Here is a 27104-nt window from a genome sequence, read left to right as displayed (position 1 = left end):
CTATCTATCTATCTATCTAGTTTTTGTTTTTATTTTCTTTATTAAGCACATTAGTGGGTTTTGTTTTGTTATTTTCTCCCATGGTTCCCCTAAAACTAAACTTTTTGATTCCGGGAAATGTACTATGTAGTAATTTAGGGGGACATTTACTAAGCAGTGATAAGAGCGGAGAAGTGAGCCAGTGCAGAAGTTGCCCATGGTAACCAATCAGCACTGAAGTAACATCTATAATTTTCATACTATAAAATGATACAGAGCTGCTGACTGGTTGAAGGGGTCACTTCTCCACTGGCTCACTTCTCCGTTCTTATCACTGCTTAGTAAATGTTCCCCTAAGTTTCCTCACAATTTTGGGAATATTGGTGAACTGTAAAATGCAGTTAATGAATGTTTGTGTGTGACAAATATGATCTAGGTAGTTGACTTTCTCTGTGTTGTTTTTTTTTGTTTTGTTTTTTGTCTAGTCTCCAGACTTTTTCCAGTTCTGGCCTGGAGGAGCTGGCCAGCCCCGACCGACTCAGGAGTAAGTACCCATCCTCTTAGTGTTTAGTATATGTAGGACATGACTTTTCCTTGCTGGGGTTGTTTTCCACACACTGACAACTATATCGATTGTTTCAAAAGTGGTCCCAACAGTTGAAAAATGGTTTTCATTGTTTGTATTGTGCTTATTGTTATCTTGAAAGGCCTTGTAGCATAAAGCCCCGTACACACGGGGAGATGTGTGCTGAGCGAGGGGGAAGGGGGGTGACTGGGGGGCCGCACACTTTACACAGCAGTGAAGGGAGCATGCGTGCCAAATCTAGAGTCAGCGATAGCGACGCGCGGGATTGCTATGGGCATACACACTGAGAGATCCGTGCTTCATTTCTAAAGGCCAGTACGCACGAGGAGATGAACCCAGAGATGTGTGCTGAGCGATCTAGCACGAACGCTCAGCACACATCTATCCCCCGCTCAGCACACAGCGCGATGTGTGCTGAGCGAGGGGGATGGGGGCGCTCCAGCGATAGTGTCGCCATCACAGGGAGGCATACACATGGAGAGATCCGTGCTTAACTTCTAAGCAATCTAGTCAGATTGCTTAGAATTTAAGCACGGATCACTCTGTTTGTACCCCCCATAAGCTGCAGTTTTTTGTTTCTTTTTAAGCCTAAGGGGCCTATTTATTAACTTTTTTTTTTTTTAAATGTGAAAAAGGATATTTCCACACCCTTTTCACATTATTTTAGTTTCACTCAAATGTATTAAAGGGCTTTTGGAGAAAACTGCCCCAAACCCTTTAATTAACTTTTTTTTTTTTTTTTTAGTAATCAGATCGCATTCCCCATACTTGGGAAATGCAATCTAGGCAAATTTACTAATAAAAAAGTGAAAAGAAACCTGCAATGAGCCCTGTGATAAGTACACCAGCTTCAGTTCTACTTCAGTTCTAGCCCCCCCGCGGTGACCCGGCTCCGTTGATCAACTATGTGTGTCCGATAGAACAGAATCCGATCACAGATAAAAAAACCAAAAAAACAAAAAAAACAAAGCATACTTACCAGTGCCAGGGGCCTGGGAACGGTGCTCCGGTGAGGGCTGCTGGTTATCGGGTCCTCCTGTGCACTGCTGTGACCCCCGGTGCAGTAAAGTGATGCCCTCCTGGAGCACTGTTCACCGGCTCCTGGGGCTGGTAAGTATAATTACAGGCGGTAGTGGCGGCGCATGCGCAGCAGGAACTTGGTATTTTTTTTAAAACAAAATACCCAGATAATACTGCGGAAGGCATTTGCAGGGACAGCGCTTTCTCGCAAGCCCTGTCCTTGCGTGCAATTATTGATACATCCATGCAATGTATACAATAATCACATTGCGCGTTTGGGCCCAATGAGATGCTTTGAATTTGACGAGAGATAAATCTTAATTTTCAGGCCACACCTAAAAAATAATAAATAAAAGCAATAGCATAATTTGGGCTCTCACAGCATCAACATTTATGTATCTCTTCTCTATGATATTGTGTTCAGTCTCTCTCTTTTTCTTTCTTTCACATAAACTGCTTCATGGATAAAGGAGTCAAAGGTGAATGTATTTCCACCTCAATCATTCACTCATGTTTATTTTATCATTTGTATTATTTTCTTTAGCGTTAAGCCGTTTTCCCAGCCTCCATATCCCCTGCAGCCTGCTCCCCCTCCTCCTGCCGTACCAGGTATAAAGTGTTTTTCATACATTTTCTTTGTACATTTATTAGATTTTACCCTGCTACCTACTTAAACTTATTGTGTATTTGGTAAGGAGGGACAGATTTTATGCTGGCAACAAGTATGAGAGCATATGGTGGGCACAAACACTGCAATACCAATGGAAGGGAGAGATGGGATAAGAACATTTTAAGTTTTTATAGGCAACTTGAGACATTTCCATGGCGACTTCAGGTGGCCCCCAAATGGTTGAATGTGTCACAATATTAAAATCTCTGTAATAAATTAATGCATTTAATCAATGAAAGAGAACTACGTCTGTAATAACATATCAGCAGGCATTTTAAACAAGTGTTATAAGCTATAACATACCAATAGGACAGCAGAGCAGGAAGGCTAGGAGACACGATTAATGATCTGTTGACCATCTTTAGCCTATTACTCAGTATTGGCCTGACCTGGTCGGCTCCGAGCAGCTTCATAGTGTATTACATTGCGTCCGCTGTCGGTTCCTGGGAGTGTTGCAGACATTATGTAATATGCTGTAATTCTGTTGGTGAGTTTAGTCAAGGTAAGTAAGAGTGCATACTAGTAGTGGTGGCAGGCAGATTGTCAGTTTTATTGGTGGGGGCCCCCACAAGCTTTAGGGAGGGGGACGTGTACTAAGCAGTGATAATAGTGGAGAAGTGAGCCAGTGGAGAAGTTGCCCATGGCTACCAATCAGCTGCTCTGTATACATTTATAGTATGCAAATTATAAATGTTACGTCAATGCTGATTGGTTGCCATGGGCAACTTCTCCACTGGCTCACTTCTCCACTTTTATCACTGCTTAGTACATGTTCCCCTTAGTATGGCCCTGGTATTACTGATTTAAGAACAAAGGATGTAATAGCTTGTATTTCTGTCTCCTCTCTACTTAATGTCATATGAACAAGCTGTTCATCCACTGTTATTACGTTGACTATCCTGACTAAACCACAGAATATGAGCTTTATTCATCAAGGAGTCAGTGATCTTTCTTTTTGCTTGGAGACTAGGTATTGGAAGTCCTTATATAGATTTCCTGGGGCATGGAGGAATCTGGACTTGCATAGGGAACTATATAGAACTATATAGAGTAACAGCTAGCCAAGTAGTATTTGTCCATCTATATATGAGTGAATGTTAGTTTTGTACCCTGATCCAGCTTGCAGTGTATTACATATCTCTGGGTTGTATTTTACCACTTTTTATATGTGTTTTTAGGTTATAATGCAAGTCCTGCCAGCCTCTCCCCGTTACCATCAGGGCCTGCATGGCAAGGGCGTTCGATTGGAACACCAAAACTGCGTCTTGTTGAGTTCTTGGCCTTTATGGAGCAACAAGGAGAACCCGATGCAGTAAGTATAATCTACTGGGAAATTTCATGAGTACTTAGTCATTTGTATATAGTGGAGAGAACTGAGGGTAAAGTATACTTGTCCCCTGTTTCCTCTGATTTGATAATAACATCGTATTTCTGTGAGTGGACAGTAGATATTTCATGAGTTATAATGTTTATGAACCGTCTAAATATTTGCAGGTTACCACCAGTAGCGTCCCATACACTTGTGGATATGATTTTAACCATTTGTTTTGCTTGTAAAATATGTGTTCAGTATTATAGGGGGAATTCAATCATACCCCTTTTCCACCTACTGAGCACGGGTCGCAGCCGGGAGCCTGATACGGGTGCTACCCGGCTGCGGCCCGTGCTCAGCCCCCTTTCCCACTGCGCTCACCAGCCCGGCATATTGCATATCAACGCCGCCCTTCCATACAGTGTAAACGGGAGCCGTGTCGCATCGACACTGCTTCCGTTTACACTACAACCCTACCCGGATCATTCCCGTGTCCTACCCAGGTAGTTACCCGGGTAGGATTCACGGGTCACTTGATCCGGGTTTTTGCGGGGGACCCTTTTCCACTAGCAAAAAACACGGGTAAATGCGTGCCCCCGTGCATTTACTCGTGTTTTCTCTATCGTCCTAGTGGATGCTGGGGTTCCTGAAAGGACCATGGGGAATAGCGGCTCCGCAGGAGACAGGGCACAAAAAGTAAAGCTTTTTCCGATCAGGTGGTGTGCACTGGCTCCTCCCCCTATGACCCTCCTCCAGACTCCAGTTAGATTTTTGTGCCCGGCCGAGAAGGGTGCAATCTAGGTGGCTCTCCTAAAGAGCTGCTTAGAGAAAGTTTAGCTAGGTTTTTTATTTTACAGTGATTCCTGCTGGCAACAGGATCACTGCAGCGAGGGACTGAGGGGAGAAGGAGTCAACTCACCTGCGTGCAGGATGGATTGGTTTCTTGGCTACTGGACATCAAGCTCCAGAGGGACGATCACAGGTACAGCCTGGATGGTCACCGGAGCCACGCCGCCGGCCCCCTTGCAGATGCTGAAATCAGAAGAGGTCCAGAATCGGCGGCTGAAGACTCCTACAGTCTTCTAAAGGTAGCGCACAGCACTGCAGCTGTGCGCCATTTTCCTCTCAGCACACTTCACACGGCAGTCACTGAGGGTGCAGGGCGCTGGGAGGGGGGCGCCCTGGGAGGCAAATGAGTACCTATAAAGGCTAAAAATACCTCACATATAGCCCTAGAGGCTATATGGAGATATTTAACCCCTGCCTAATTTTTCTAAATAGCGGGAGACGAGCCCGCCGGAAAAGGGGCGGGGCCTATCTCCTCAGCACACGGCGCCATTTCCTCTCACAGCTCCGCTGGTCAGGACGGCTCCCAAGTCTCTCCCCTGCACTGCACTACAGAAACAGGGTAAAACAGAGAGGGGGGGGCACATTTATGGCGATATTTTGATATAACAAAGCAGCTATAAGGGAGCACTTATTATAAGGCTATCCCTGATATATATATATAGCGCTTTTGGTGTGTGCTGGCAAACTCTCCCTCTGTCTCCCCAAAGGGCTAGTGGGTCCTGTCTTCGTTAGGAGCATTCCCTGTGTGTCTGCTGTGTGTCGGTACGTGTGTGTCGACATGTATGAGGACGATATTGGTGTGGAGGCGGAGCAATTGCCAAATATGAGGATGTCACCCCCTAGGGAGTCGACACCAGAATGGATGCCTTTATTTATGGAACTACGGGATAGTGTCAACACGCTAAAGCAGTCGTTTGACGACATGAGACGGCCGGACAATCAATTAGTGCCTGTCCAGGCGACTCAAACACCGTCAGGGGCTGTGAAACGCCCTTTGCCTCAGTCGGTCGACACAGACCCAGACACAGGCGATGACTCCAGTGGTGACGGTGACGAATCAACCGTATTTTCCAGTAGGGCCACACGTTATATGATTTTGGCAATGAAGGAGGCGTTACATTTAGCTGATACTACAGGTACCACTAAACAGGGTATTATGTGGGGTATGAAAAAACTACCTATAGTTTTTCCTGAATCAGAAGAACTAAATGACGTGTGTAATGAAGCGTGGGTTGCCCCTGATAAAAAGCTGATAATTTCAAAGAAATTATTGGCATTATACCCTTTCCCGCCAGAGGTTAGGGAGCGCTGGGAAACACCTCCTAGGGTGGACAAGGCGCTAACACGCTTATCTAAACAAGTGGCGTTACCCTCTCCTGAGACGGCCGCACTTAAAGATCCATCAGATAGGAGGATGGAAAATATCCAAAAAAGTATATACACACATGCAGGTGTTATACTACGACCAGCTGTAGCGACTGCCTGGATGGGCAGTGCGGGGGTAGTTTGGTCAGAATCCCTGATTGAAAATATTGATACCCTGGACAGGGACAATATTTTACTGTCGTTAGAACAAATAAAGGATGCATTTCTTTATATGCGTGATGCACAGAGGGATATATGCACACTGGCATCACGGGTAAGTGCTATGTCCATTTCGGCCAGAAGAGCTTTATGGACGCGACAGTGGACAGGCGATGCGGATTCAAAACGGCATATGGAAGTTTTGCCGTATAAAGGGGAGGAGTTATTTGGAGTCGGTCTATCAGATTTGGTGGCCACGGCTACAGCCGGGAAATCCACCTTTCTACCTCAAGTCACTCCCCAACAGAAAAAGGCACCGACTTTTCAACCGCAGCCCTTTCGTTCCTTTAAAAATAAGAGAGCAAAGGGCTATTCATATCTGCCACGAGGCAAAGGTCGAGGGAAGAGACAGCAACACGCAGCTCCTTCCCAGGATCAGAAGCCCTCCCCGGCTTCTACAAAAGCCTCAGCAGGACGCTGGGGCTTCTCAAGCGGACTCGGGGACGGTGGGGGGTCGTCTCAAAAATTACAGCGCGCAGTGGGCTCACTCGCAAGTAGATCCCTGGATCCTGCAGATAATATCTCAGGGATACAGGTTGGAATTAGAGACAGATCCACCTCGCCGTTTCCTGAAGTCTGCTTTACCAACGTCCCCCTCCGAAAGGGAGACGGTTTTGGAAGCCATTCACAAGCTGTACTCTCAGCAGGTGATAGTCAAGGTACCTCTTCTGCAACAAGGGAAGGGGTATTATTCCACTCTTTTTGTGGTACCGAAGCCGGATGGCTCGGTAAGGCCTATTCTAAATCTGAAGTCCTTGAACCTGTACATAAAGAAGTTCAAGTTCAAAATGGAGTCACTCAGAGCAGTGATAGCGAACCTGGAAGAGGGGGACTTTATGGTATCCTTGGACATCAAGGATGCGTATCTCCACGTTCCAATTTACCCCTCACACCAGGGGTACCTCAGGTTCGTTGTACAAAACTGTCACTATCAGTTTCAGACGCTGCCGTTCGGATTGTCCACGGCACCTCGGATCTTTACAAAGGTAATGGCCGAGATGATGATTCTTCTTCGAAGAAAAGGCGTATTAATTATCCCATACTTGGACGATCTCCTAATAAGGGCGAGGTCCAGAGAACAGCTAGAGATGGGATTAGCACTGTCTCAAGAAGTGCTAAAACAGCACGGGTGGATTCTGAATATTCCAAAATCCCAGTTAATGCCGACAACTCGTCTGCTGTTCCTAGGGATGATTCTGGACACGGTTCAGAAAAAGGTTTTTCTCCCGGAGGAAAAAGCCAAGGAGTTATCCGAGCTTGTCAGGAACCTCCTAAAACCAGGAAAGGTGTCTGTACATCAATGCACAAGAGTCCTGGGAAAAATGGTGGCTTCTTACGAAGCAATTCCATTCGGCAGATTCCACGCGAGAATTTTCCAAAGGGATCTGTTGAACAAATGGTCAGGGTCGCATCTTCAGATGCACCTGCGGATAACCCTGTCTCCAAGGACAAGGGTGTCTCTTCTGTGGTGGTTGCAGAGTGCTCATCTATTGGAGGGCCGCAGATTCGGCATACAGGATTGGATCCTGGTGACCACGGACGCCAGCCTGAGAGGCTGGGGAGCAGTCACACAAGGAAGAAACTTCCAGGGAGTATGGACGAGCCTGGAAACGTCTCTTCACATAAACATTCTGGAACTAAGAGCAATATACAATGCTCTAAGCCAGGCAGAACCTCTGCTTCAGGGAAAACCGGTGTTGATCCAGTCGGACAACATCACGGCAGTCGCCCATGTGAACAGACAGGGCGGCACAAGAAGCAGGAGTGCAATGGCAGAAGCTGCAAGGATTCTTCGCTGGGCAGAGAATCATGTGATAGCACTGTCAGCAGTGTTCATCCCGGGAGTGGACAACTGGGAAGCAGACTTCCTCAGCAGACACGATCTTCACCCGGGAGAGTGGGGACTTCATCCAGAAGTCTTCCACATGCTGGTAACCCGTTGGGAAAGACCAATGGTGGACATGATGGCGTCTCGCCTCAACAAAAAACTGGACAGGTATTGCGCCAGGTCAAGAGATCCGCAGGCAATAGCTGTGGACGCGCTGGTAACGCCTTGGGTGTACCAGTCGGTGTATGTGTTTCCTCCTCTGCCTCTCATACCAAAAGTATTGAGAATTATACGGCAAAGAGGCGTAAGAACGATACTAGTGGTTCCGGATTGGCCAAGAAGGACTTGGTACCCGGAACTTCAAGAGATGATCACGGAAGATCCGTGGCCTCTACCTCTAAGGAGGGACTTGCTTCAGCAGGGTCCCTGTCTGTTTCAAGACTTACCGCGGCTGCGTTTGACGGCATGGCGGTTGAACGCCGGATCCTAAAGGAAAAAGGCATGCCGGAAGAAGTCATTCCTACTTTGATTAAAGCAAGGAAGGAAGTAACCGTGCAACATTATCACCGAAATTGGCGAAAATATGTTGCGTGGTGCGAAGATCGGAGTGCTCCGACGGAGGAATTTCAACTGGGTCGATTCCTACATTTCCTGCAATCAGGATTGTCAATGGGTCTCAAATTGGGATCTATTAAGGTTCAAATTTCGGCCCTGTCGATTTTCTTTCAAAAAGAATTGGCTTCAGTCCCTGAAGTCCAGACCTTTGTTAAGGGAGTGCTGCATATACAGCCTCCTGTGGTGCCTCCAGTGGCACCGTGGGATCTCAATGTGGTTTTGGATTTCCTAAAATCTCATTGGTTTGAACCACTAAAAAAGGTGGATTTGAAATATCTCACATGGAAAGTGACCATGCTTCTAGCCCTGGCTTCTGCCAGGAGAGTGTCAGAATTGGCAGCTTTATCTTACAAAAGCCCATATCTGATTTTCCATTCGGACAGGGCAGAACTGCGGACTCGTCCGCATTTTCTCCCTAAGGTGGTGTCAGCATTTCATCTGAACCAGCCTATTGTAGTGCCTGCGGCTACAAGTGACTTGGAGGACTCCAAGTTACTGGACGTTGTCAGAGCATTAAAAATATATATTGCAAGGACAGCTGGAGTCAGAAAATCTGACTCGTTGTTTATATTGTATGCACCCAACAAGATGGGTGCTCCGGCGTCTAAGCAGACGATTGCTCGTTGGATCTGTAGCACAATCCAACTTGCACATTCTGTGGCAGGCCTGCCACAGCCTAAATCTGTAAAGGCCCACTCCACAAGGAAGGTGGGCTCATCTTGGGCGGCTGCCCGAGGGGTCTCGGCATTACAACTTTGCCGAGCAGCTACGTGGTCAGGGGAGAACACGTTTGTAAAATTTTACAAATTTGATACTCTGGCTAAGGAGGACCTGGAGTTCTCTCATTCGGTGCTGCAGAGTCATCCGCACTCTCCCGCCCGTTTGGGAGCTTTGGTATAATCCCCATGGTCCTTTCAGGAACCCCAGCATCCACTAGGACGATAGAGAAAATAAGATTTTACTTACCGATAAATCTATTTCTCGGAGTCCGTAGTGGATGCTGGGCGCCCATCCCAAGTGCGGATTATCTGCATAAATTGTACATAGTTATTGTTAACTAATTCGGGTTATTGTTGAAGGAAGCCATCTTTCAGAGGCTCCGCTGTTATCATACTGTTAACTGGGTTTAGATCACAAGTTGTACGGTGTGATTGGTGTGGCTGGTATGAGTCTTACCCGGGATTCAAAATCCTCCCTTATTGTGTACGCTCGTCCGGGCACAGTACCTAACTGGAGTCTGGAGGAGGGTCATAGGGGGAGGAGCCAGTGCACACCACCTGATCGGAAAAAGCTTTACTTTTTGTGCCCTGTCTCCTGCGGAGCCGCTATTCCCCATGGTCCTTTCAGGAACCCCAGCATCCACTACGGACTCCGAGAAATAGATTTATCGGTAAGTAAAATCTTATTTTTTGAGCTAGTGGAAGAGGGGTATCAGCCACAGTAATTTACAGCAGGCTAATTGAAGCAGTTGTCAAAGACATGCTGCAGTTAACAAGGATTGTTTTCTAGCCTGAGCAGGCTTGATATGAAATCCCTGACAAATTGTCTGTTTTTCTCTTACGTTAATAAAGGAATCCAGGGGTCACCTAGTACGATGGGGTATAGATGGGGTCCAAAGGAGCCATGGCACTATAAAAGCATCAGGGTGTGCTGGCTCCTCCACTCTATGCCCCCTCCCACAGCTTCGTTTAGAAAAATGTGCCCTCAGGGCCGGATGCACTAACTGGAGCTCCAGTGAGTTTTTCTTCAATTTAATTTTAAACTTATTCTTATTTGGGTACTGTTTGGGCAACCGTTACCTGCATCATGGGAAGCATAGGGGAGAGGGGGACCGGCACCAGCCCCCAGTGCGCGCAGAACCGCATCCCCGCTGACAGAACTCGTTCTGGCAGGATTGGTGTACCGCAGGGCATTGCGCTTTGGCAGTCACCTCCCGCAGCATGCCGCACACCCCTATGCCTGAAGTAACGAAGATTGGCTAGCGTTACCCCGCGGCCCCGTTTAGTGGGCTCCCGGGTTCTATGGGCGACGCGGCGCGGGGGGACATACAGACTCTCACTAGTGAAATCTCATGGCCCCCGCGCTAGGACACTGGCAGCAAGGTAAAACAGGGGTTTGATTCTTCCTTTTTACAATAAGAGAGAAGCCAGTATAGAAAAATTCAAGGAGAGCTCCGGCGCCATTGGGGGGCGGAGCTTAACACAGGACGGGACCAGCAGAGTCTGGCGCCATTATCTGAGGAGAAGGACGCGTCAGACAATTTCTGCTCCTCCGGGGTTTAGATAAGGGGGAGAGCCGCAGCTGGAACCTTTAAAATGGCTCCAGTAACGCTGTATACAGATTAATATAGTCCAGCAATTAGAGTTTGCAATAGGGCTGGTGTGCTGGTTCCTCACATTCTGTGTCTACCTCTCTGCTTCACTGGGTAAACTTGCTTTATTGTTTTCCTGTGTGTGTGAACCTGTCAGCATGTCTGAAAAGAGGGTAGTGTGCACTACATGTCACACTAAATTTCCTGCATCCCCTATAAACTCTCCTATGTGAGCAATGTACTCCGCTCTCAAACGTTAGATGGGCGACAGGGGGACAGCTACAGGAGCCACCCTGGGTGAAGTCCATTAAGTCCGTGATAGCCTCCATGTCTAATGAAATGGAAGTGGCAAAAGAAGAAAGACAGATGCTGCAGCAATCCGTCTCTGATTTAGTTAAAGAGCATTCAGAAAAGCAGGTCTCTGCCCCCACAAAAATAGTACCACAAAAATGTGGTTTTCAAGATCTGCTCTCAGAATCTGAGGAGGAGATTTTAGAGGAAGGGGAGGACAGCGGGGCCCAGGAGATCGAGGAGACCTCGGTTGTAAAAGGTGTTGAACACCTTTTTACCGCTATCAGAGAAGTGTTAAATATCCCTGGCAAAGAAGCAGAGCCCCCAAAATTATTTTTCTGTATACAGAAAAAGGTGTATGCAACTTTTTCTGACTCGGAGGACTTAGCCTTTTTATAGAACCATGGGCTAATCCTGAAAATAAATTTCAGATCTCAAAAAAGCTGTTGTCTGTTTTCCCCTTTGCACTAAAAGGGAGAAAATTCTGGGAGAATTCGCCGGTGGTAGATGCCTCGGTTTCACGTCTGTCATAAAAGACTGTGGTACCAGTGCCGGGAGCGATGAATCTCAAAGATCCGGCAGATAGGAAAATAGAAACTACTTTAAAAGCTATGTATTTGGCTACAGGGGCTGCTCAGAGGCCCATTATAGTTAGTTGCTGGATTACTCAGGCCATTCATACCTGGGCTGATAACTTGCAAAAAGGCCTGGCGGGAGATGCAACGTTACCAGATATTAAGGAGTCTGCCCTTTTCTTATGCGAAACCATCAAAGAAATTGGCAGCATAAATGGCAGGAACACTACCATGGTAATCTCTGTGCGCAGAGCTTTATGGTTACGTCAGTGGGTAGCTGACGCAGAATCCAAAAAGGATAGAAGCGCTACCCTTTCTCTAACGTCCTAAGTGGATGCTGGGGACTCCGAAAGGACCATGGGGAATAGCGGCTCCGCAGGAGACTGGGCACATCTAAAGAAAGCTTTAGGACTATCTGGTGTGCACTGGCTCCTCCCCCTATGACCCTCCTCCAAGCCTCAGTTAGATCTTTGTGCCCGAACGAGAAGGGTGCACACTAGGGGCTCTCCTGAGCTTCTTAGTGAAAGTTTTAGTTTAGGTTTTTTATTTTCAGTGAGACCTGCTGGCAACAGGCTCACTGCATCGAGGGACTAAGGGGAGAAGAAGCGAACTCACCTGCGTGCAGAGTGGATTGGGCTTCTTAGGCTACTGGACATTAGCTCCAGAGGGACGATCACAGGTCCAGCCTGGATGGGTCCCAGAGCCGCGCCGCCGGCCCCCTTACAGAGCCAGAAGGCAGAAGAGGTCCGGAAAATCGGCGGCAGAAGACGTCCTGTCTTCAACAAGGTAGCGCACAGCACTGCAGCTGTGCGCCATTGCTCTCAGCACACTTCACACTCCGGTCACTGAGGGTGCAGGGCGCTGGGGGGGGGCGCCCTGAGACGCAATAATAAACACCTTGGATGGCAAAAAATGCATCACATAAAGCTCCTGGGCTATATGGATGCATTTAACCCCTGCCAAAATACATAAAAAAACGGGAGATAGGCTCCGCCCCCTTATCGACGGCCTTATCTCCTCAGCACACTGGCGCCATTTTCCCTCACAACTCCGTTGGAGGGAAGCTCCCTGTCTCTCCCCTGCAGTCACTACACTACAGAAAGGGTTAAAAAAGAGAGGGGGGGGCACTAATTACGCGCAGTATTAAAGATACAGCAGCTATAAGGGGAAAAACACTTATATAAGGTTATCCCTGTATATATATATATATATATATATATATATATAGCGCTCTGGTGTGTGCTGGCAAACTCTCCCTCTGTCTCCCCAAAGGGCTAGTGGGGTCCTGTCCTCTATCAGAGCATTCCCTGTGTGTGTGCTGTATGTCGGTACATTGTGTCGACATGTATGAGGAGAAAAATGATGTGGAGACGGAGCAGATTGCCTGTAATAGTGATGTCACCCCCTAGGGGGTCGACACCTGAGTGGATGAACTGTTGGAAGGAATTACGTGACAGTGTCAGCTCTGTATAAAAGACAGTGGTTGACATGAGACAGCCGGCTACTCAGCTTGTGCCTGTCCAGACGTCTCATAGGCCGTCAGGGGCTCTAAAGCGCCCGTTACCTCAGATGGCAGATATAGACGCCGACACGGATACTGACTCCAGTGTCGACGGTGAAGAGACAAATGTGACTTCCAGTAGGGCCACACGTTACATGATTGAGGCAATGAAAAATGTTTTTACACATTTCTGATAATACGAGTACCACCAAAAAGGGGTATTATGTTCGGTGAGGAAAAACTACCTGTAGTTTTCCTGAATCTGAGAAATTAAATGAGGTGTGTGATGATGCGTGGTTTTCCCCCGATAACAACTGATAATTTCTAAAATGTTATTGGCATTATATCCTTTCCCGCCAGAGGTTAGGGTGCGTTGGGAAACACCCCCTAGGGTGGATAAAGCGCTCACACGCTTGTAAGGGCTCTACCCTCTCCTGAGATGGCCGCCCTTAAGGATCCTGCTGATAGAAAGCAGGAGGGTATCCTAAAATGTATTTACACACATACTGGTGTTATACTGCGACCAGAAATCGCCTCAGCCTGGATGTGCAGTGCTGGGTTGGCGTGGTCGGATTCCCTGACTGAAAATATTGATACCCTAGATAGGGACAGTATATTATTGCCTATAGAGCATTTAAAAGATGCATTTCTATATATGCGTGATGCACAGCGGAATATTTGCCGACTGGCATCAAGTCAAAGTGCGTTGTCCATTTCTACCAGTAGAGGGTTATGGACACGTCAGTGGTCAGGTGATGCGTATTCCAAACGGCATTTGGAAGTATTGCCTTATTAAAGGGAGGAGTTATTTGGGGTCGGTCTTTCAGACCTGGTGGCCACGGCAACAGCTGGGAAATCCACGTTTGTACCCCAGGTCGCCTCTCAACATGAGAAGACGCCGTATTTTCTCTATCGTCCTAGTGGATGCTGGGGTTCCTGAAAGGACCATGGGGAATAGCGGCTCCGCAGGAGACAGGGCACAAAAAGTAAAGCTTTAGGATCAGGTGGTGTGCACTGGCTCCTCCCCCTATGACCCTCCTCCAAGCCTCAGTTAGATTTTTGTGCCCGGCCGAGAAGGGTGCAATCTAGGTGGCTCTCCTAAAGAGCTGCTTAGAAAAGTTTAGCTTAGGTTTTTTATTTTACAGTGAGTCCTGCTGGCAACAGGATCACTGCAACGAGGGACTTAGGGGAGAAGAAGTGAACTCACCTGCGTGCAGGATGGATTGGCTTCTTGGCTACTGGACATTAGCTCCAGAGGGACGATCACAGGTACAGCCTGGATGGTCACCGGAGCCTCGCCGCCGGCCCCCTTGCAGATGCTGAAACGAGAAGAGGTCCAGAATCGGCGGCAGAAGACTCCTCAGTCTTCTTAAGGTAGCGCACAGCACTGCAGCTGTGCGCCATTTTCCTCTCAGCACACTTCACACGGCAGTCACTGAGGGTGCAGGGCGCTGGGAGGGGGGCGCCCTGGGAGGCAAATGAAAACCTTTTTTGGCTAAAAATACCTCACATATAGCCTCCGGGGGCTATATGGAGATATTTAACCCCTGCCAGAATCCGTTAAGAGCGGGAGACGAGGCCGCCGAAAAAGGGGCGGGGCCTATCTCCTCAGCACACAGCGCCATTTTCCCTCACAGAAAGGCTGGAGGGAAGGCTCCCAGGCTCTCCCCTGCACTGCACTACAGAAACAGGGTTAAAACAGAGAGGGGGGGCACTAATTTGGCGTTAGAAATATATAAAAGATGCTATAAGGGAAAACACTTATATAAGGTTGTCCCTATATAATTATAGCGTTTTTGGTGTGTGCTGGCAAACTCTCCCTCTGTCTCTCCAAAGGGCTAGTGGGTCCTGTCCTCTATCAGAGCATTCCCTGTGTGTGTGCTGTGTGTCGGTACGTGTGTGTCGACATGTATGAGGACGATGTTGGTGAGGAGGCGGAGCAATTGCCTGTAATGGTGATGTCACTCTCTAGGGAGTCGACACCGGAATGGATGGCTTATTTAGGGAATTACGTGATAATGTCAACACGCTGCAAGGTCGGTTGACGACATGAGACGGCCGACAAACAATTAGTACCGGTCCAGACGTCTCAGAAACACCGTCAGGGGTTTTAAAACGCCCGTTTACTTTAGTCGGTCGACACAGACACAGACACGGACACTGAATCCAGTGTCGACGGTGAATAAACAAACGTATTCCTTATTAGGGCCACACGTTAAGGGCAATGAAGGAGGTGTTACATATTTCTGATACTACAAGTACCACAAAAGAGGGTATTATGTGGGATGTGAAAAAACTACCGTAGTTTTTCCTGAATCAGATAAATTAAATGAAGTGTGTGATGATGCGTGGGTTCCCCCCGATAGAAAATATGGGCGGTATACCCTTTCCCGCCAGAAGTTAGGGCGCGTTGGGAAACACCCCTTAGGGTGGATAAGGCGCTCACACGCTTATCAGAACAAGTGGCGGTACCGTCTATAGATAGGGCCGTCCTCAAGGAGCCAGCTGACAGGAGGCTGGAAAAATATCATAAAAAGTATATACACACATACTGGTGTTATACTGCGACCAGCGATCGCCTCAGCCTGGATGTGCAGAGCTGGGGTGGCTTGGTCGGATTCCCTGACTAAAAATATTGATACCCTTGACAGGGACAGTATTTTATTGACTATAGAGCATTTAAAGGATGTATTTCTATATATGCGAGATGCACAGAGGGATATTTGCACTCTGGCATCAAGAGTAAGTGCGATGTCCATATCTGCCAGAAGATGTTTATGGACACGACAGTGGTCAGGTGATGCAGATTCCAAACGGCACAAAGGTGTATTGCCGTATAAAGGAAGAGGAGTTATTTGGGGTCGGTCCATCGGACCTGGTGGCCAGGGCAACTGCTGGAAAATCCACCGTTTTTACCCTAAGTCACATCTCTGCAGAAAAAGACACCGTCTTTTCAGCTTCAGTCCTTTCGTCCCTATAAGAGTCATATCTGCCCAGGGATAGAGGAAAGGGAAGAAGACTGCAGCAGGCAGCCCATTCCCAGGAACAGAAGCGTTCCACCGCTTCTGACAAGCTCTCAGCATGACGCTGAGACCGTACAGGACCCCTGGATCCTACAAGTAGTATCCCAGGGGTACAGTTTGGAATGTCGAGACGTTTCCCCTGCGCAGGCTCCTGAAGTCTGCTTTACCAAGGTCTCCCTCCGACAAGGAGGCAGTATGGGAAAAAATTCACGAGCTGTATTCCCAGCAGGTGATAATTAAATTACCCCTCCTACAACAAGAAAAGGGGTATTATTCCACACTATATTGTGGTACTGAAGCCAGAAGGCTAGGTGAGACCTATTCTAAATCTAAAAAAATTTTGAACACTTACAAAGGTTCAAATCAAGATGGAGTCACTCAGAGCAGTGATAACGAACCGGGAAGAAGGGGACTATCAGGTGTCCCGAGACATCAGGGATGCTTACCTCCATGTCCCAAATTTGCCCTTATCACTAAGGGTACCTCAGGTTCGTGGTACAGAACTGTCACTATCAGTTTCTGACGCTGCCGTTTGGATTGTCTACGGCACCCCGGGTCTTTACCAAGGTAATGGCCGAAATGATGGTTCTTCTTCGAAGAAAAGGCGTCTTAATTATCCCTTACTTGGACGATCTCCTGATAAGGGCAAAGTCCAGGAAACAGTTGGAGGTCGGAGTAGCACTATCTCGGATACTGTTACAACAGCAGGGGTGGATTCTAAATATTCCAAAATCGCAGCTGATCCCGACAACAAGTCTCCTGTGCTTAGGGATGATTCTGGACACAGTCCAGAAAAAGGTGTTTCTCCCGGAAGAGAAAGCCAGGGAGTTATCCGAGCTAGTCAGGAACCTCCTAAAATCAGTGCATCATTGCACAAGGGCCATGGTAAAAAAAATGGTGACTTCCTTCGAAGCAATTCCAGTCGGCAGATTTCATGCAAGAACTTTTCAGTGGGATCTGCTGGACAAATGGTCCGGATCGCATCTTCAGATGCATCAGCGGATAACCCTATATCCAAGGACAAGGGTGTCTCTCCTGTGGTGGTTACAGAGTGCTCATCTTCTAGAGGGCCGCAGATTCGGCATTCAGTTTGGATGTTGGTGACCACGGAGGCCAGCCCGAGAGGCTGGGGAGCAGTCACACAAGGAAAAAATTTCCAGGGAGTGTGATCAAGTCTGGAGATTTTTCTCCACATAAATATAGCTAAGGGTAAATTTATAATGCTCTAAGCTTAGCAAGACCTCTGCTTCAAGGTCAGCCGGTATTGATCCAGTGGGATAAAACATCACGGCAGTCGCCCACGTAAATAGACAGGGCGGCACAAGAAGCAGGAGGGCAGTGGCAAAAACTGCAAGGACTTTTCGCTGGGCGGAAAATCATGTGATAGCACTGTCAGCAGTGTTTCATTCCGGGAATGGAAACTGGGAAGCAGACTTCCTCAGTAGGCACGACCTCCACCCGGCAGAGTGGGAACTTCATGGGGAAGTTTTCCACATAATTGTAAACCGTTGGGAATTACCAAAGGTGGACATGATGGCGTCCCGTCTGAACAAAAAACGGGACAGGTATTGCGCCAGGTTAAGAGACCCTCAGGCAATAGCTGTGGACGTTCTGGTAACACCGTGGGTGTACCAGTCGGTGTATGTGTTCCATCCTCTGCTTTTCATACCTAAGGTACTGAGAATTATAAGACGTAGAGGAGTAAGAACTATACTCATGGCTCCAGATTGGCCAAGAAGGACTTGGTACCCGGAACTTTAAGAGATGCTCACAGAGGACTTATGGTCTCTGCCGCTAAGAAGGGACTTGTTTCAGCAAGTACCATGTCTGTTCCAAGACTTACCGCAGCTGCGTTTGACGGCATGGCGGTGGAACGCCGGATCCTAAGGGAAAAGGCATTCAGGAAGAGGTCATTCCTACCCTGGTCAAACCGCACAACATTATCACCACATGTGGCGAAAATATGTTGCGTGGTGTGAGGCCAGGAAGGCCCCACGAAGAAATTTCAACTCGGTCGATTCCTGCATTTCTTGCAAACAGGAGTGTCTATGGGCCTCAAATTGGGGTCCATTAAGGTTCAAATTTCGGCCCTGTCGATTTTTCTTCCAGAAAGAATTGGCTTCAGTTCCTGAAGTCCAGAAGTTTGTCAAGGGAGTATTGCATATACAACCCCCTTTTGTGCCTCCAGTGGCACTGTGGGATCTCAACGTAGTTCTGGGATTCCTCAAAACACATTGGTTTAAAACCAGTCAAATCTGTGGATTTGAAGCATCTCACATGAAAAGTGACCATGCTCTTGGCCCTGGCCTGGACCAGGCGAGTGTCAAATTGGTGGTTTTTTCTCAAAAAAGCCATATCTGTTTGTCCATTCGGACAGGGCAGAGCTGTGGACTCGTCCCCAGTTCTCTCCCTAAGGTGGTGTCAGTGTTTCACCTGAACCAGCTTATTGTGGTGCCTTGCACCTACTAGGGACTTGGAGGACTCCAAGTTGCTAGATGTTGTCAGGGCCCTGAAAATATGTTTCCAGGACGGCTGGAGTCAGGAAAACTGACTTGCTGTTATCCTGTATGCACCCAAAAAACTGGGTGCTCTTGCTTCTAAGCAGACTATTGCTAGTTGGATGTGTAATACAATTCAGCTTGCACATTCTGTGGCAGGCCTGCCACAGCCAAAATATGTAAATGCCCATTCCAAAAGGAAGGTGGGCTCATCTTGGGCGGCTGCCCGAGGGGTCTCGGCTTTACAACTTTGCCGAGCGGCTATTTAGTCAGGGGCAAACACGTTTGTAAAATCCTACAAATTTGATACCCTGGCTAAGGAGGACCTGGAGTTCTCTCATTCGGTGCTGCAGAGTCATCCGCACTCTCCCGCCCGTTTGGGAGCTTTGGTATTATCCCCATGGTCCTTTCAGGAACCCCAGCATCCACTAGGACGATAGAGAAAATAAGAATTTACTTACCGATAATTCTATTTCTCGGAGTCCGTAGTGGATGCTGGGCGCCCATCCCAAGTGCGGATTGTCTGCATTACTTGTACATAGTTACAAAAATCGGGTTATTATTGTTGTGAGCCATCTTTTCAGAGGCTCCGCTGTTATCATACTGTTGGCTGGGTTCAGATCACAGGTTGTACAGTGTGATTGGTGTGGCTGGTATGAGTCTTACCCGGGATTCATAAATCCTTCCTTATTGTGTACGCTCGTCCGGGCACAGTACCTAACTGAGGCTTGGAGGAGGGTCATAGGGGGAGGAGCCAGTGCACACCACCTGATCCTAAAGCTTTACTTTTTGTGCCCTGTCTCCTGCGGAGCCGCTATTCCCCATGGTCCTTTCAGGAACCCCAGCATCCACTACGGACTCCGAGAAATAGAATTATCGGTAAGTAAATTCTTATTATCAGGCGCAGTCTTTTCGTGGACAAGCGGGCAAAAGATTCCTCATTTCTGCCCCGTGACAGAGGGAGAGGAAAAAGGCTGCAGAAATCAGCCAGTTCCCAGGAACAGAAACCCTCTCCCGCCTCTGCCAAGCCCTCAGTATGACGCTGGGGCTTTACAAGCAGAATCAGGCACGGTGGGGGGCCCGTCTCAATGAATTTCAGCGCGCAGTGGGCTCACTCGCAAGTAGATCCCTGGATCCTTCAGGTGATATCTCAGGGGTACAAATTAGAATTCGAGACGTCTCCCCCTCGCCGTTTCCTAAAGTCGGCTTTACCGATGTCTCCTTCTGACAGGGAGACTGTTTTGGAAGCCATTCACAAGCTGTATTCCCAGCAGGTGATAACAAGGTACCCCTCCTGCAACAGGGAACGGGGTATTATTCCACACTGTTGTGGTACCGAAGCCGGACGGCTCGGTGAGACCGATTCTAAATCTAAGATCTTTGAACACTTACATACAGAGGTTCAAATTCAAGATTGAGTCACTCAGAGCAGTGATTGCGAACCTGGAAGAAGGGGACTACATGATGTCTCGGGACATCAAGGATACTTACCTTCATGTCAAAATTTACCCTTCTCATCAAGGGTACCTCAGGTTTATGGTACAGAACTGTCACTATCAGTTCAGACGCTGCCGTATGGATGGTCCACGGCACCCAGGGGCTTTACTAAGGTAATGGCCGAAATGATGATATTCCTTCGAAGGAAGGGAATTTTAGTTATCCTTTACTTGGACGATTCCCTGATAAGGGTAAGATCCAGGGAACAGTTGGAGGTCGGTGTAGCACTATTTCAGGTAGTGTTGCGGCAGCACGATTGGATTCTCAATATTCCAAAATCGCAGCTGGTTCCGACGACTTGTCTTCTGTTCCTAGGGATGATCCTGGACACAGTCCAGAAAAAGGCTTTTCTCCCGGAGGAAAAAGCCAGGGAGTTATCCGAGCTAGTCAGGAACCTCCTAAAACCGAGCCAAGTCTCAGTGCATCAATGCACAAGGGTTCTGGGTAAAATGGTGGCTTCCTAAGAAGCAATCCCATTCGGCAGATTCCACGCAAGAATTTTCCAGTGGGACCTGCTGGACAAATGGTCCGGGTCTCATCTTCAGATGCATCAGCGGATAACCCTGTCACCAAGGACAAGGGTGTCCCTCCTGTGGTGGTTGCAGAGTGCTCATCTTCTAGAGGGCCGCAGATTCGGCATTCAGGACTGGGTCCTGGTGACCACGGATGCCAGCCTGCGAGGCTGTGGAGCAGTCACACAGGGAAGGAATATCCAGGGCTTATGGTCAAGTCTGGAGACATCACTTCACATAAATATCCTGAAGCTAAGGGCCATTTGCAATGCTCTAAGCTTAGCAAGTCCTCTGCTTCAAGGTCAGCCGGTGTTGATCCAGTCGGACAACATCACGACAGTCACCCACGTAAACAGACAGGGTGGCACAAGAAGCAGGAGGGCAATGGCAGAAGCTGCAAGGATTCTTCGCTAGGCGGAAAATCATGTGATAGCACTGTCAGCAGTATTCATTCCGGGAGTGGACAACTGGGAAGCAGACTTCCTCAGCATGACCTCCACCCGGGAGAGTGGGGACTTCACCCAGAAGTCTTCCACATGATTATAAACCGTTGGGAAAAACTCGACAGGTATTGCGCCAGGTCAAGGGACCCTCAGGCAATACCTGTAGACGTTCTGGTAACACCGTGGGTGTACCAGTCAGTGTATGTGTTCCCTCCTGTGCCTCTCATACCCAAGGTACTGAGATTGATAAGATGGAGAGGAGTAAGCACTATATTCGTGGCTCCGGATTGGCCAAGAAGGACTTGGTAACCGGAACTTCAAGAGATGCTCACGGAGGATCCGTGGCCTCTACCTCTAAGAAGGGACCTGCTCCAGCAAGGAACCTGTCTGTTCCAAGACTTACCACGGCTGCGTTTGACGGCATGGCGGTTGAACGCCGGATCCTGAAAAGGCATTCCGGATGAAGTCATCCCTATCCTGATCAAAGCCAGGAAGGATGTAACCGCAAAACATTATCACCGCATTTGGCGAAAATATGTTGCGTGGTGCGAGGCCAGTAAGGCCCGACGGAGGAAATTCAACTGGGTAGTTTCCTACATTTCCTGCAAACAGGAGTGTCTATGGGCCTGAAATTGGGGTCCATTAAGGTTAAAATTTCGGCCCTGACAATTTTCTTCCAAAAAGAACTAGCTTCAGTCCCTGAAGTTCAGAAAGGGGTACTGCATATACAGCCTCCTTTTGTGCCTTCAGTGGCACTTTGGGATCTCAATGTAGTTTTTGGGTTCCAAAAGTCACATTGGTTTGAACCACTTAAATCTGTGGAGTTAAAATATCTCACATGGAAAGTGGTCATGCTGTTGGCCCTGGCCTGGGCCAGGCGCGTGTCAGAATTGGCGGCTTTATCCTGTAAAAGCCCTTATCTGATTTTCCATTCGGACAGGGCGGAATTGAGGACTCTTCCTCAGTTTCTCCCTAAGGTGGTTTCAGCGTTTCACCTGAACCAACCTATTGTGGAGGGCTCCAAGTTGCTAGACGTTGTCAGGGCCCTGAAAATATATGTTTCCAGGACGGCTGGAGTCAGAAAATCTGACTCGCTGTTTATCCTGTATGCACCCAACAAGCTGGGTGCTCCTGCTTCCAAGCAGACTATTGCTCGTTGGATTTGTAGTACAATTCAGCTTGCACATTCTGTGGCAGGCCTGCCACAGCCAAAAATCTGTAAATGCCCACTTCACAAGGAAGATGGGCTCATCTTGGGCGGCTGCCCGAGGGGTCTCTGCTTTACAACTTTGCCGAGCAGCTACTTGGTCAGGAGCAAATACGTTTGTAAAATTCTACAAAATTGATACCCTGGCTGAGGAGGACCTGGAGTTCTCTCAATTGGTGCTGCAGAGTCATCCGCACTCTCCCGCCCGTTTGGGAGCTTTGGTATAATCCCCATGGTCCTTTCGGAGTCCCCAGCATCCACTTAGGACGTTAGAGAAAATAAGAATTTACTTACCGATAATTCTATTTCTCATAGTCCGTAGTGGATGCTGGGCGCCCATCCCAAGTGCGGATTGTCTGCAATACTTGTACATAGTTACAAAAATCGGGTTATTATTGTTGTGAGCCATCTTTTCAGAGGCTCCTCTGTTATCATGCTGTTAACTGGGTTCAGATCACAGGTTGTACGGTGTGATTGGTGTGGCTGGTATGAGTCTTACCCGGGATTCAAGATCCTTCCTTATTGTGTACGCTCGTCCGGGCACAGTATCCTAACTGAGGCTTGGAGGAGGGTCATAGGGGGAGGAGCCAGTGCACACCAGATAGTCCTAAAGCTTTCTTTAGATGTGCCCAGTCTCCTGCGGAGCCGCTATTCCCCATGGTCCTTTCGGAGTCCCCAGCATCCACTACGGACTATGAGAACTAGAATTATCGGTAAGTAAATTCTTATTTTAAATGGGATGTTTTATTTGGAGGTGATTTAGAGAAATGGATTTCACAAGCTACGGCAGGGAAATCCACATTTCTACCGTCTGCTGCCCCTCCGGCTAGGCGGGCTTATCAGGGCCTTTCCCTGCAGTCCTTTCGTCCCACAAGATTTAAGGGCAAAGCCAGAGGTGCCTCAAATGCCTCCAGAGGCTTCAGAGGAAAGACGCGCAGACCAGCAGCAACCAGTTATTAGGAACAGGGCACTACTTCAACATCCTCAAAGAGTTCAGCATGACGGTGTCCCCCCCACTCCTGGGGTCCTCAGAGTGGGAGCTCGGCTAAAGTACTTCAGCCACATTTGGAAAGCTCCTGCCAGAATGCCTGGGTTACAAACATCATCTCCCAGGGATACAAGATAGAGTTCGACTCTTCTCCACCTCACGGATTCTTCAAATCGAGCTTACCAGTTTCCAAGGAAACCCGGAAAACCTTGCAGGTGACTGATCAAAAACTGGTCCAGACACAGGTCATTGTTCTAGTTCCCTCTCATCAGAAAAACAGTTGATATTATTCAAACCTGTTTGTGGTCCCGAAGCCGGACGTTTCAGTCAGACCGATTCTGAACTTAAAATCCTTAAACCCACATCTGAAGGCTTTCAAATTCAGGATGGAGTCTCTGAAAGCAGTGATTTCAGGTCTGGAAGAAAGGGAATTCATGGTATCTCTCGATATAAAGGATGTTTTTCTCCATATCCCGATATGGCCACCTCATCAGGCTTACCTACGGTTTGCACTAATGGACGACCACTACCAATTTCAAGCACTACCCTTCAGCCTCTCTACAGCTCCGATGGTATTCACGAAGGTCATGGCGGAGATAATGTTACAACTCCGCCTTCAGGGCGTGAACATTGTCCCATAACTGGACTGGACTGCTGATCAAAGCAGTATCACGAGAACAGCTGCTGGACAGCATCAGACTGACATTTCAACTGCTTACAGAACACGGGTGGATGCTCAATTTGCAGAAATCACACCTACAGCTGACGCAGAGGATTCAGTTTCTGGGAATGATTCTGGACACTGTAACTCTAACTCAAAAGGTATTCCTACCGAGGGAAAAAGCGAAGACTCTCCAGGAGATGGTTCGCTACTTTCGTAAACCGAAGTTTGTCTCAGTACACCTTTGCATACGGCTGCTCGGAAAGATGGTGGCCTCTTACGAGGCAATTCAATACGATAGATTCCACGCATATACTTTTCAGCTGGATCTCCTGAACAAGTGGTCAGGTTCACACCTACATCTGCACCAGATCATACGAATATCACCGCAGGCCAGGATGTCGCTCCTGTGGTGGCTACAGATCTCCCATGTGGTGGAAGATCGACTATTTGGAATCCAGGATTGGATCCTGTTGACAACGGACGCGAGCCTCCGAGGTTGGGGAGCTGTGACCCAAGGATTTCAGTTCCAGAGCAGGTGGTCAAGCCGCAAATCCAGTCTTCCAATAAATATTCTGAAACTCAGGGCAATTTACAATGCTCTGCTCCAAGCCTTCCATCTCCTTTGACATCAGGCCATACAGGTCCAGTCGAACAATGCCATGGCAGTGGCCTATATAAACCAACAAGGAGGGACGAAAAAAGCAGAGCGTGCGTGGGTGAAGTATCCAAAATCCTGCTCTGGACAGAAGAGAATGCAAGAGCAATCTCTGCTATATTCATTCCAGGCGTAGACAACTGGGAAGCAGACTTCCTCAGCAGACACGACCTACAACCGGGAGAGTGGGGTCTACACCCACAGGTGTTCCAGATGATAATAGACCAGTGGGGCTGTCCGCAGATAGACCTGATGACATCTCGTCTCAACAAGAAGCTGCATTGTTATTGTTCCCGTATACGGCTCTGACGACGCCTTGGATATACCATTCAGTATACTTGTTGCCTCCAATTCTTTTGCTTCCAAGAATTCTAAAAAGGATAAAAAGGTAAAGGGTTCAGGCAATTCTGATTGCCCCAAATTGTCCAAGACTGGCTTGGTACGCAGACCTTCTGACCCTAGCAGTGGAAGACCCGTGGCCCCTGCCACTAAGGGAGGATCTTCTTCAGCAAGGTCCGTTCGTTTACCCAGACTTACAATGGCTTTGTTTAACTGCATGGTGGTTGAAAGGGAAATTCTAGTCAAGAAAGGAAATCTCGTCAAAGTTATTTAAAACCAGGAAGGGGATAACGTCAAAACATTACCACAGGGTCTGGAAAAACTATGTCTCCTGGTGCGAAGGAAGACAGTATCCTGTAGCAGATTTCAATCTGAGTCGATTCCTACGGTTTCTACAGGCTAGATTGGATATGGGCCTACACATAGGCTCCATCAAGGTTCAGATTTTGGCCTTGTCTATTTTCTTCCAGAGATAATTGGCTACACTTCCGGAAGTCTAGATGTTCCTGAAAGGTGTCCTACATATACAACCTCCTTTTGTGCCGCCTGCGGCACATTGGGATCTAACGGTTGTTTTGGAATTTTTACAATCCTCATGGTTCGAACCATTGGAATCTGTAGAGGACAGGTACCTTACATGGAAGACAATAATGTTACTGGTCTTAGCATCAGCTAAGTGAGTCTCTGAATTAGGGGCTTTATCTTGCAAAAGTCCCTATTTGATTCTTCACGAAGGTAGAGCTGAGCTCAGTACTCGTCAACAATTCTTGCCAAAAGTGGTTTCGGCTTTCCATATCAATCAACCGATAGTGGTTCCGATTAGTTCTGACACCTTCTCTCATCCAAAGTCACTGGATGTCATGAGAGCCTTGAAGATTTATGTCAAAAGAATGGCTCGGGTCAGAAAATCAGATTCTCTTTTCATGCTATATGATGCTCAAAAAGAAGGGTCGTCCTGCTTCTAAGCAGTCTATTGCTCGCTGGATTAGGCAAACTATCCAGCAGGCCTATGAATCGGCAGCCTTACCTGTTCCAAAGTATATCAAGGCCCATTCTACTAGGTCGGTGGGCTCATCCTGGGCGGCTGCCCGTGGAGTCTCGTCTTTACAATTGTGCCGAGCTGCTACCTGGTCAGGGACAAACACTTTGTCAAATTCTACAGGTTTGATTACCCTGGCTACAGAGGATATAAAATTTGGTCAATCGGTCCTGCAGGTGTCTCAGCACACTCCCGGACGGTTTTGGAGCATTGGTATGGCCCCATCACACTAGGTGATCCCAGTATCCCTTATGGACATAAGAGAAAATAGGATTTTAATATACCTACCGGTAAATCCTTTTCTCGTAGTCCAGAAGGGATACTGGGCGCCCGCCTCTGTGCTTCGTGCAATTTCCTGCAAGTTTAGTTCTTGTGTGAACGTTGTTTGGGTCAGCTGTTGCTGTCTTTTTGTGTTTAGCAGTTGCAAACCTACTTATTGTTGTGTGCTGGTTGGTTAACTCACCACTTTCTTGTCATGTTTCCTCCTCTCAAGTATGTCTGTCTCCTTCGGGCACAGTTTTCCTAGACTGAGCTGTGGGAGGGGGCATAGAGGGGAGGAGCCAGCACACCCTGTTTTAAGTTTTTATAGTGCTATAGCTCCTTTGGACCCCATCGTACTAGGTGACCCAAGTATCCCTTCTGGACTACGAGAAAAGGATTTACCGGTAGGTATATTAAAATCCTATTTTCGGGTGTCCCGACAATGTTAACACATAGGCCGGAACTTGCTAACAGTGTAATTACTTGACATGAAAAAGGGTCGCTAATTAAATGTCATAAACCCGGAAGTCCATGGCCCGGCGACCATAACAAAGGGCAGCTCTTATTGGGAGAGCTGCCCTTTGCGGTCCTAATCGCGTATTTTAGTACATATGCGATTAGTGTTGGCGCGATGTGTTGCGGAATGTACCGCAAGTTGTTGGTACATCCCGCCCAGATTCGCGCAAGTCTGCATAGGCACATATGCATGTCTTTACCTTTCTGGGCATCAACACGTTAGTGCTCATTCTTATTCCTGAGTTTAAGGTATTGAACTGATGTGCAAGTGCCTGCCAAATGTGTGACCATACCAAGCAAAAGACAAAAGTATATAAAGCTGTAAAATAAATAATTTTTAC

The 27104-nt window shown here is 47.8% G+C and overlaps 1 protein-coding gene across 4 annotated transcripts in view; it reads left to right on the top strand.

Annotated features, from left to right (window-relative positions):
- TEAD2 (TEA domain transcription factor 2) overlaps positions 1–27104 on the top strand; it is a 224379-nt gene that overhangs the window by 182033 nt on the left and 15242 nt on the right. For all 4 annotated transcript variants that reach the window (XM_063942889.1, XM_063942892.1, XM_063942891.1 and 1 more), the window contains 3 exons: positions 465–523; positions 2130–2194; positions 3434–3567. In XM_063942889.1, the coding sequence (XP_063798959.1) occupies positions 465–523; positions 2130–2194; positions 3434–3567 (258 nt within the window). The remainder of the gene's footprint in view (positions 1–464; positions 524–2129; positions 2195–3433; positions 3568–27104) is intronic.

This window comes from Pseudophryne corroboree, chromosome 10, assembly GCF_028390025.1.
Source record: "Pseudophryne corroboree isolate aPseCor3 chromosome 10, aPseCor3.hap2, whole genome shotgun sequence".
NCBI classification, from domain to species: Eukaryota; Metazoa; Chordata; class Amphibia; order Anura; family Myobatrachidae; genus Pseudophryne; species Pseudophryne corroboree.
Note: the sequence above shows the minus strand (reverse complement) of the source record. Positions and strands in the feature narration are given on the sequence as shown.